The sequence below is a fragment of the Zosterops lateralis genome (assembly GCF_965231275.1).
Source record: "Zosterops lateralis genome assembly, chromosome: 14".
Classification (NCBI taxonomy): Eukaryota; Metazoa; Chordata; class Aves; order Passeriformes; family Zosteropidae; genus Zosterops; species Zosterops lateralis.
The window spans coordinates 13,208,577-13,217,451 of record NC_139774.1 but is presented as its reverse complement, the minus strand read 5'-3'; the positions used below and the strand labels follow the sequence as shown (position 1 = coordinate 13,217,451).

At 43.6% G+C, this 8,875-nt stretch overlaps 1 protein-coding gene across 1 annotated transcript; it reads right to left on the bottom strand.

Moving 5' to 3' along the window:
• Positions 1–843: 843 nt before the first annotated feature.
• On the bottom strand, positions 844–8,748 carry CNOT8 (CCR4-NOT transcription complex subunit 8). Its single transcript, XM_083872122.1, has 7 exons — positions 8,676–8,748; positions 7,251–7,450; positions 5,776–5,969; positions 4,134–4,295; positions 3,241–3,385; positions 2,485–2,595; positions 844–2,164 (listed from the first exon to the last, which is right to left on the bottom strand). Exons 2-7 carry the CDS (start codon positions 7,365–7,367, stop codon positions 2,015–2,017), a joined length of 879 nt encoding a protein of 292 aa, XP_083728248.1. The 5' UTR covers positions 7,368–7,450; positions 8,676–8,748; the 3' UTR covers positions 844–2,014.
• Positions 8,749–8,875: the final 127 nt, after the last annotated feature.

The following is an 8,875-nucleotide window of genomic DNA, read 5'->3' as shown; positions in this document are numbered from 1 at the left end:
TTTTCACCAGTCTTACACCTTATTTAAAGGCTTTGTCTGTCTTGTTAGAAAAAGTAACTTCTATGAAAAGCACAAGGGTGCATAAGCCTTAGTGAACACAGCATCTGTCTTAGTAGTTTTTAGAAACAAGGTTTTAAATGCAGCAAAAAAAAAGTTGATAAGGAAAAGTGTGCATCATGAATTTACAAAGTTTCAAGTACAGTAAAGATTACTGTTTAAGAATTAAAAAGAGGAGTGATTAATTTTTAGATCAAAAACTGTTTCAGATTCTTGCAGCCAAAATGCAAACTTCATCCTGTCAGATTTCCTGCTTCAAGCTGAGTAAAGCTTCAGAGCAACTTCAAGAGCAGCAGGCGAAAGCCAGGGGTTAGACTGAAACAAGATCCTGCTGTAGATGTGTTTAATCACTGAAGTGTTGCCACCAATTTGAATTTGCTAAATTCTGTACTAAGCACCCAAAAACCAGGTGGGGGAGCCAGTGCTTAAGCAAACTGCCTTCCTGCACTTACAGCAGCAACCACTGGAGTTCAGGTGGAGCAGAAAACTTCATACACAAGTTTGTCCCTTTAAGTGGCCACTCTGCAGTGCAGGAATTCTGCCCCAGACTGTGAGCTGTGCTGAGAGACCAGCAGGGAGAGACCACAACTCTGCCAGAGCTCTTCAGCTCAGCTTTCCTCAGCTACTGTACAATAAGCTCAAAAGACATTTTTACTATGAGCTACCTGAGGAGCACATCATAAATGGTAAAGAAAACAAAGAGGATCTTCATGTATCTCCCAAATTCAGATTCCAAAGCCTCAACTGTGAAAATTCTACTGCTTGATGGAAAATCCAAAACAAAGCCTGGTTTAAAAAAATTTATTTTACAAAAAATAAAAACTAGTCTTTACAAACATTTCAAATACCAGCTCTAAACCTCAACTCTTTAATATTGGATTAAGCTTGTTCAAAATGCCAGACAAAGTCTTAAAAATTTTTAAGTTTGACATGTCCAAAAGGGTTTGTTCTGCTGTTGAAAAAAAAAATGATAGAATGCGCTTCAAAGTCAGAATCCCAAGTTCTTCATCCTCTTTACTACTACTCAGGTGTTCATAATGGAAAAAAAAAAAGCAGAAACTCAGGAAAAAACCAGAAACTCTGTTTTACCTCTTAAGCATATTGTTAAATTAGGGGCTGGAGAAGCAAGGGGGAGAAGAGGAACAAATATTTGTCCATGCTGATCGAGTTGTGTTGCAGGAGAAGAATAAAATTTGTAGGTTTAAGATGAAAACTGAAGTCAAGATTATTGGTCCAATTCCCTGTCAAAGGTGAAATTTTGGGCCTCTGAATTTCCAGAACAGTTCCTTAATACCCGTAAGAACAAAGCTGAGGCTTAGTATGGGTCAAAGCAGTAACAAAGAGAATTGGAAACAAAGGAGTGCTGATCAAATCAGCTCCATTAATCTCCATTCCCTCTGTTGTTAAAGCAAATCTCTGAATATTTTTAGCTGCAAGGATCATTTTTAATGTCATCCTTTCCCACACCTCTGCAGTGATCAAAGGGAGCAATTTCCACAGACAGAGATAAAATAAGCAACACATGAGGTGAAGCTGTCACCCTCACAACATGCAGAAGTTTTAAAATAAGCTTTATAAAACACAAATTGCAAATTTGCGTGCGTGTCTGTGTCCATTTTCACTGCATTTCCCAACCCTTAGCTCTACCCAATATTCTACTGGTAAATCTTCCTTGCAGATTCTGTACAGTATAAAGAGGAAAAAAACAGAGGTATACACAGTAGATTCTGTCCTTTGCCCTTGGTATTAAAAATATGGCAAACCACAAATGCTGGCATTAGGAATTCAGTCAACTCTTCTGGGTTTCAAAGGAAAATGCAGTTCTTCAGCAAAACTGCAAGGCTTGGTGCAGCCTGTGTACTGGAGATGCTTTTTGTCTGAGACACTGTTTAGGGAAAATGGTTGAGGACAGCAGCTGCCAATATGGTAAACATGTTCTGCTGAGGGGCACCGCTCATCACGGCTGCATGTTGTTGATAATGGCCAAAATGCTCATTTTCTCTTGGGCTGAGTCCACATCTTCATTTTGCTTCTGAGCCACTCCTGTGCCAAGGCCATACAGTCGTCCGCAATACTTTGCATCATCAATTGTATCCTCAAAAAATAACTGCAGATTAAAAAAAAAAAAAAAAAAAAAAAGAAGAGAAACAGGTACTGTTTAATTGTGCCTCTAAATCAGAAGACATCCAATGTTAATTAACAGCTCATTCAAAAATCAGCAACCTCCAAGATGGAGTGTACAAATTAAACCAAGCACATGAAAGGCAAGTAAACAGAACACGTCTGTGCCAATATCAGCAATTCCTATTCCTGACAGTTTGAAGTGTGATGGCCACAAGGCTCAAAAATCCCAAAGCAAAACAACCAACACGTTGTACATGTTGACACTTGTGGACAGGAATTGTAGAAGCAAGAACACTGCAGTACCTCTTTCATTCTGAAAAATGCCATTCCTGTGAGAAGAGAGTCTGATCCTGCCTGGTGTTGTCGCCCAATTCGCTGCAAATCCAGCTGATCTGCCACTTCCTGAAGGCCACCCTGCAGAGAGAACAGAAGGGAGTTTATTTTGGAAGATCCATCTTGCCAAAATTTGCCACATTTCTCCAAAATATGAGGGCAAACAGGGTATGATGAACCAATGCAGATCCCAGCAGTACACACACTCCAGCTGTGAGTGAAACACAGTTGGAAATGGTGTTCAAGAATGCACAAATAACTCTTCTCAAATTTAGGTGCCTTCTTTTCCTGTTGCAGATACTTGAGATAACTGTGGGTACATTCATAGGTTACACATGCTGGGCCTTTCCCTCCCTTTACTCAAGGCTGTGATTCAGTAGATAAAGTACTTTCAACCCTCTTACCAGTTAATCAAGTCATGGAGTATTTCATGTAAAAGAAATACCCTTGCATTGGAAACATAAATACGCTAAATTATAATTAGCCTCCAAAACAAACCAGAAGGCTGTGGCAATGTCCCTTTTATAATAAACACATTGCTAAGTCTGAAACTGGGGAGGGCAGAATCCATTAGACACAAACTGTGTCTCAGGTGCTTCTGTGTCATTACTGATTTTTATACACATTCCTGTTTTAAGACAACATATGCAGCAGTTCTGCCACTTGTATTCCTGTACATGTTCAGTGTTGATGCCCATCACCTGCTTGCTGGGGAGACAAAAGTACCTTGAGGTTTTTGCAGCTCTTCATTAAGTACTTCACATCATAGATAGATGGGAAGAAAAGGTTTAAGATATGGAAAAATTCATGTTCCTCTTCTGGTAACCTGGAATCTGTTAACAACTTCACCATGTAGCCAAAGTCATAACCACTGAAAACAAAACCACAGAGAAACCAGGTAAGCAGGCAGTACCTATGACCCAAGGCACTAGTACCTCCTTTTTCAACAGAATTTTACTTGCTGTGCCTTTCAAGCCTTAACATTTTCTGACATTCATAAAACTCTAGATCTCAGCCAGAACTCATCCTGGTTTTCTATGTCAATGCAGGACTTTGGGATGCTCCCCAAGTGCCTTCAGCAGCCTTTTGTGGAGCACCTAAGCCTTTGGGAGGAATACACATTCCTGCCCAACCCTGTACATTTCTGTAGCTAAGGGCAAGACAGAGAAGCAGGAAACCCTGCAAGTATCTGTTAGGAGGTGGTGGCAAGTCCTTTTATTTGTGTTACCATGTTGGACCAGAGGCTTCCTAAGCAAGTTGGCTGAAATGCTACAAGAAAAATGTCTTAACCACACAGGTGGAAGTTCAGAGCACCACCAACACTGTAAGGAAGAAGAAACAAAATCCTTACTTTAAAATGCATTTACTAAGTGTAGAAATCACATTTGAACTTTTTAGTAGCTTCTTCAAGAGAAGACTAGCAACAAAAGGATTCACAAGCAGTCAGAAAGTCACACCATGAAGTGGCCTTACTTCTTAAACTTGGCCTTCATATCTTGAAGTTTATTTTAAGAACTGTGGGACTGCTAATTTCTTCTCCTTAAAATCTGTCAATCTCCATGGAAAATGCAGAGAATTAAGAAGAGATTTAACAGGGTCAGTGAGCATCCTGGACCCACCTGTGGAAGGACAGCCATTTCACACTGTCACTGAGGACAACCCCAGATGTCATCAGCAACTCAGCAAAATGCAGGGTATCAATCCCTTCTTCTTCATGCTTCTGGAACTGCAGCCCAGAGCTGGCAAGGAGGTCTATGGAATCCTGAGAGTACATGTCTTCCCTGAAGGAAAAAAAAACCAGCAGGTTTGCACTCGGGGTGCTGCCAAGACAAGCTCATTTTAGAAAAATTCTCCCCACACTATGTCAAGAATTGGATTAACCAGTAGGATACTTCTGGGCTCCAATTTGTCTCTCTAGAAAATTCAAACTGACTCAGTTTCAGTACCACTGGTGCAGCCTCCTACCTCTGTAACAAGCTGTTCTGTGATCATAACTAGTTAACACTTCCATTGCTAGTGCAAATTTCTAAGAGTGCACCTCCATAGGACTGAAACTGACAGTTTTGAACAATGTCCCTTCTGCAAGGTGAAGGGAAGCACCACAGATGAGGGCCCAGAGGAAAGGGGAGTTCTCCCAAACAGGAAGATGTTCAACTCTAAAGCACTGACCATCATTCCTGTCTACATTCTTCCTTTTCACTCCACAGCATGTACCACCTTATCAGCACCTCCACTTCCATCTCTGGGAGTTAACAGAATTGCATCATCCTTGACTCAGGAAGGAGGCAAGAATGATGTGCTTGGTGGAGAGCTGAGCAGGAACCTGACTTCTTTACTAGTTTGTCATTTGAGAGGGAGGAAACACACACAGACAAGTTCTATCAATATGATAACTCATTTAAATGATCACACGGCAAAAACTACTTCACTCTGATTTCAATACTTGTAAGAGGCTCACAAATTTGTGGCGTAAATAGTGCAACTTTTGGGGTCAGGAACTGGGTGATCTGCACATAGTAGCTACAAATTTTTGTAATGCTTTCCAATGACAGTTTCATAAAAATAGACTGCTTTCCTCTACATATGTGGTTTTGCCAGATAAACCCTTTCTTTATTTCCAGACAGCTCTAGTGGTTGTAATTATGCTGAGTTTATCTTTATAATTACAGGGGAAGGGATAATGAAACTTGTTTCAGCTGCAACCCAGGATATTACAGTATGGAGGAGACAAGAACTGCCACACTCCATTTAACAAGATTCATTCTCCTGAACAGATGTGATGATTACACCACAATGTTTTTAGATCTCAGCTTATACTTAAGCATGGATCTGTAAAGAGGTCTTTTTCTTTTTGATGAGACCAGCACATCCATTTATTTTTAGGAGAAAGAGATGGATTTTTACATAGATAGCTATATGAGGTTTCAAACCCTGTTCCAGAAAAAAAAAGTACATGAAATTATCAAGATAAAGGGTAATTAGGATAGAATTTTAGCATGGCTTTGACCTCCAGATACACTGTTAACTCCAAAATAGGTTCCCACATAATCTGTACTAGAATCTGGATCCTTATTGCTCAGAACCAGCCAGCAATAAGGATTGTGATTATTACACATGTAATAATAAATCACATGTAATAATAAATCACACGTAAATTGTGATTATTACACATGATGAACACATGATCACTAGTATTTGTCAAAGGAAAGGATCACTCCGGCAGAAGGGAACAGGAAATTATTGCCAAGCCCAAAGACTCACGTAAGGTTGAATTTGAAGTTGAACTGCCAGGTGTTGATGCCAGAAGGATATTCCCCCTTCTCATTTGTGAAAGTCAGGCCCAGCTGGATGATTTTGAGCAGGTCGACGTTACAGCGCAGGAGCTGGTACTGATAATCGATGGAGCTGCGGAATTCGCCGATCGGCCGCACGACCACCCCGGGGAACTCCGTGTCCTGGAGGAGAGGGGAGATTCAGTTTCACCAGGGATCCTACCAGCAGTCACTATTACCACTCTGTCAGGACAGTCCAGACAATGAAAACCTGCACTGCTTCTGAGCAAGTCAATGCCTACATGAACAAAAACTACTGTCCATCAAAACACACCTCAACAGCAGCTGCTATTAGATAGAAAACCATCTATTGGATGAAAAGCCATCTATCAGATAAAAACCATCTCTTAGATGGAAAACCTCTTAATGGAAAACCTCTTACTTAGCCAGTGACTGTGTGCTACCTCTGCTGAACACCAAACTGCCACACTGTTGTCACCCTCAGATTGGCTCACTGAGCTTCTCCTGACTAGACATAAAATCTTTCACAACAAACCCAGTGCTGTGCACTTGACACAATCTCTCCCTTGCCCAAGAGGTTTATCTGTCTATTCTTACAGCACAGCCACTGAAACAGACTCAAAGAACACTTTCAGTGAGACTAGAAAGAAGCAAAAAGTTCATTTCCCATTGACAAACATTAACAAAAAAATCATATTCACGTCCACAGCTGAATTTGACACCAAAATCCCACACACCCTGCAGAGGGACCTGTCCTTTGCCACACTTTTAATGAGGATATTTCATATCTTGAGGTTCAGTGCTCCTAAGCAAAGCTGGCAGAACTTACAGGATCACAGCTAAAACCAGTTCTTGATCTAAAACACTGGGGTGCTGCCAAGCAGATACAGACTTGTAAGAGCAGGAGGAAATTCCTCCCACCTGGCTCTTCATAAACAAAGATTTCAGAACACATTGTCTTATCTACAGCCAGAATATTTTTCTTCCCTAAGAATCAACATCTGCCCTCATTAGAAAGGAGGCAGCCCAGCTGGCCAGCAGTCATTTGTAGGCCTTTTGACCTCCATTCCCATGGTATCTTCTATAATCAAATGGAGAAAAACATTCAAAGGACAAACACACTGGTGGAAAAGTAAGGATTTAAACCCAATTGTGACTTGTTTCATTTTCCTGTTGCAGAAACTAACACACTATGACTAGCTATATATTAAATAAATTCATGTTTTTTAAGGTGGTCTCCCTCTTCCCCTTCTTTAAATCAATCCATACTCAGCACTGCTTGTATTACATTCTGGAAAGCTACTGAACAGCTTTCTATTTTTTCACCATTTCTAGTTTAGTCTGACTGGGGGTAGGGAGAAATCATTTCTCACTCAAGAATCAACTCAGTCCACAACCCAAAAACATCCCCTAAGAGAATTAGGTCAAGTATAAAACATTTACCATGGCAATGTAGCTGTAACTCAGAACAATCTCCCGAATTTTCCTCATCTCTTCCTCCAGGTTGTTGGCCCATACTTCACAGATAACCTGGCTGTTCTCTGCAAGGGCTGCTGGCATCTTGCAGGGAACAGAAAAGAGGCAGCTGATGCTGAACTCCAATGACAGTGTAGGATCACAAGCTGTGCAATCTGATCAGTGTGCTGCATTAAAGAGATAAAAAAATAATGCTTTAAGTGAAGGAAGAGTGACATGTGAATAAATGCTCTGTAGGACTCAGTCCCACTTCCATTTTCACCTCCAAATAACCCATTTAAAGTTTACACTGAGTTCTTTCTTGCTTTATCACTTTCTGCAAACATGCTGAATGAAACCTAGAGCATCTGTTCACAATACAAGAGCAGATGCACAATCAACAGTCCAGTTATTCATGTAAAGAATCATCATCCTTATCTTCCTTTTCCTGGCATAAGCTTTGACACTTCGGGCACAAGATGTACAGGCAGTGAATCCTCATCTTTAATCCTCAGCTATTTCCCCATCCCTGGAAGTGTTCTTCCCAGGCTGGATCTGGTCTAGTGGAAGGTGTCCCTGCCCTCAGCAGAGGGATGGAGTGAGATGATTTTGAAGGTCCTCTCCAATCCAAACCCCTCTGTGATTCTATCATGAAGACAATTGTTTAAGCACAATAACAGAGTGCATCAGAGAGAACCCTCACTGGCACGAGTTTCAGTGGGTATGAACATCTAAAGGGGCTGCCAAGAAGATGGAGCCAGGCTCATCTTGGTGATGCCAAACGACAGGACAAGAGACAATGGGCAGAAAGTGATGCACAGGAAGTTTCTCCTGAACATGAGGAAGAACATGAGCAAAAACTGTGAACGGACCAGGAAGGGATTGCCCTGAGAGGTTTTGGAGTCTGCCTCAATGGAGATATTCCAGAAGTATGTGGACACAACCCTGTGCCATACGCTCTGGGATGACCCTGCTTGAACAGGCAGGCTGGACAGGTGACCCACTGTGGTCCCGTCTAACCTGACCCACTCTGTCCCTGTCTGCTGTGACTCGGGACACGCCGCAGCGGGGTGTCTCAGCTGGAGCCCCCGGCAGTATCAGCAGTGCCATAGCCGGGCTGACCCACCGGCTGCCGTCCCTTTCCCGCAATGACACCGGCGAACCGCTCCCAGCCGCCTGCAGGGGGGCTCCAGCTGAGCCCACGGTTATTACCCGGAGGGACCGAGCGCGCCGCCACAGCCCGGCCGGGCCCGGGGTCACCTCAAGGCCCCCTCAGGACCCGGGGGCGGCCGGACGCGGCTCATCGCGGCCGGGAAGCAGGAGGGCCGCTGTCCGCGCCGCCGCCCCTTCAACCCTAGTGGCAGCCCTGCCTCCCCGGCGCCCGTCCCGCCCGCCCGCCCCGCTCCCCGGTACCTCCCGGCAGCCGCGGCCGGGACGCGCCGCTCTCGCCCCGCGCAACCGCGATGGCTCCGAGTCCCCCTCGCCGCGAGGGGCGGCGCTTCCGGGTCTCGCGCCGCTTTGGCTCTCGCGAGAGAGAGCGAGAGATGGCGGAGCCGGCGGCGCGCGCGACGGGGCGGGGCGGGGAAGGGGGCGGAGGAGGAGGCGGGTACGTT

Coding starts and splice junctions, on each gene's coding strand:
- CNOT8 (XM_083872122.1), bottom strand. CDS start 7,367: ATGCCAGCAGCCCTTGCAGAGAACAGCCAGGTTATCTGTGAAGTATGG. Junction 4,296..5,775: donor AACTTCAAATTCAACCTTAC/GTGAGTCTTTGG, acceptor TTTTTCCTTCAG/GGAAGACATGTACTCTCAGG. Junction 2,165..2,484: donor CATTTTTCAGAATGAAAGAG/GTACTGCAGTGT, acceptor TTTAATCTGCAG/TTATTTTTTGAGGATACAAT.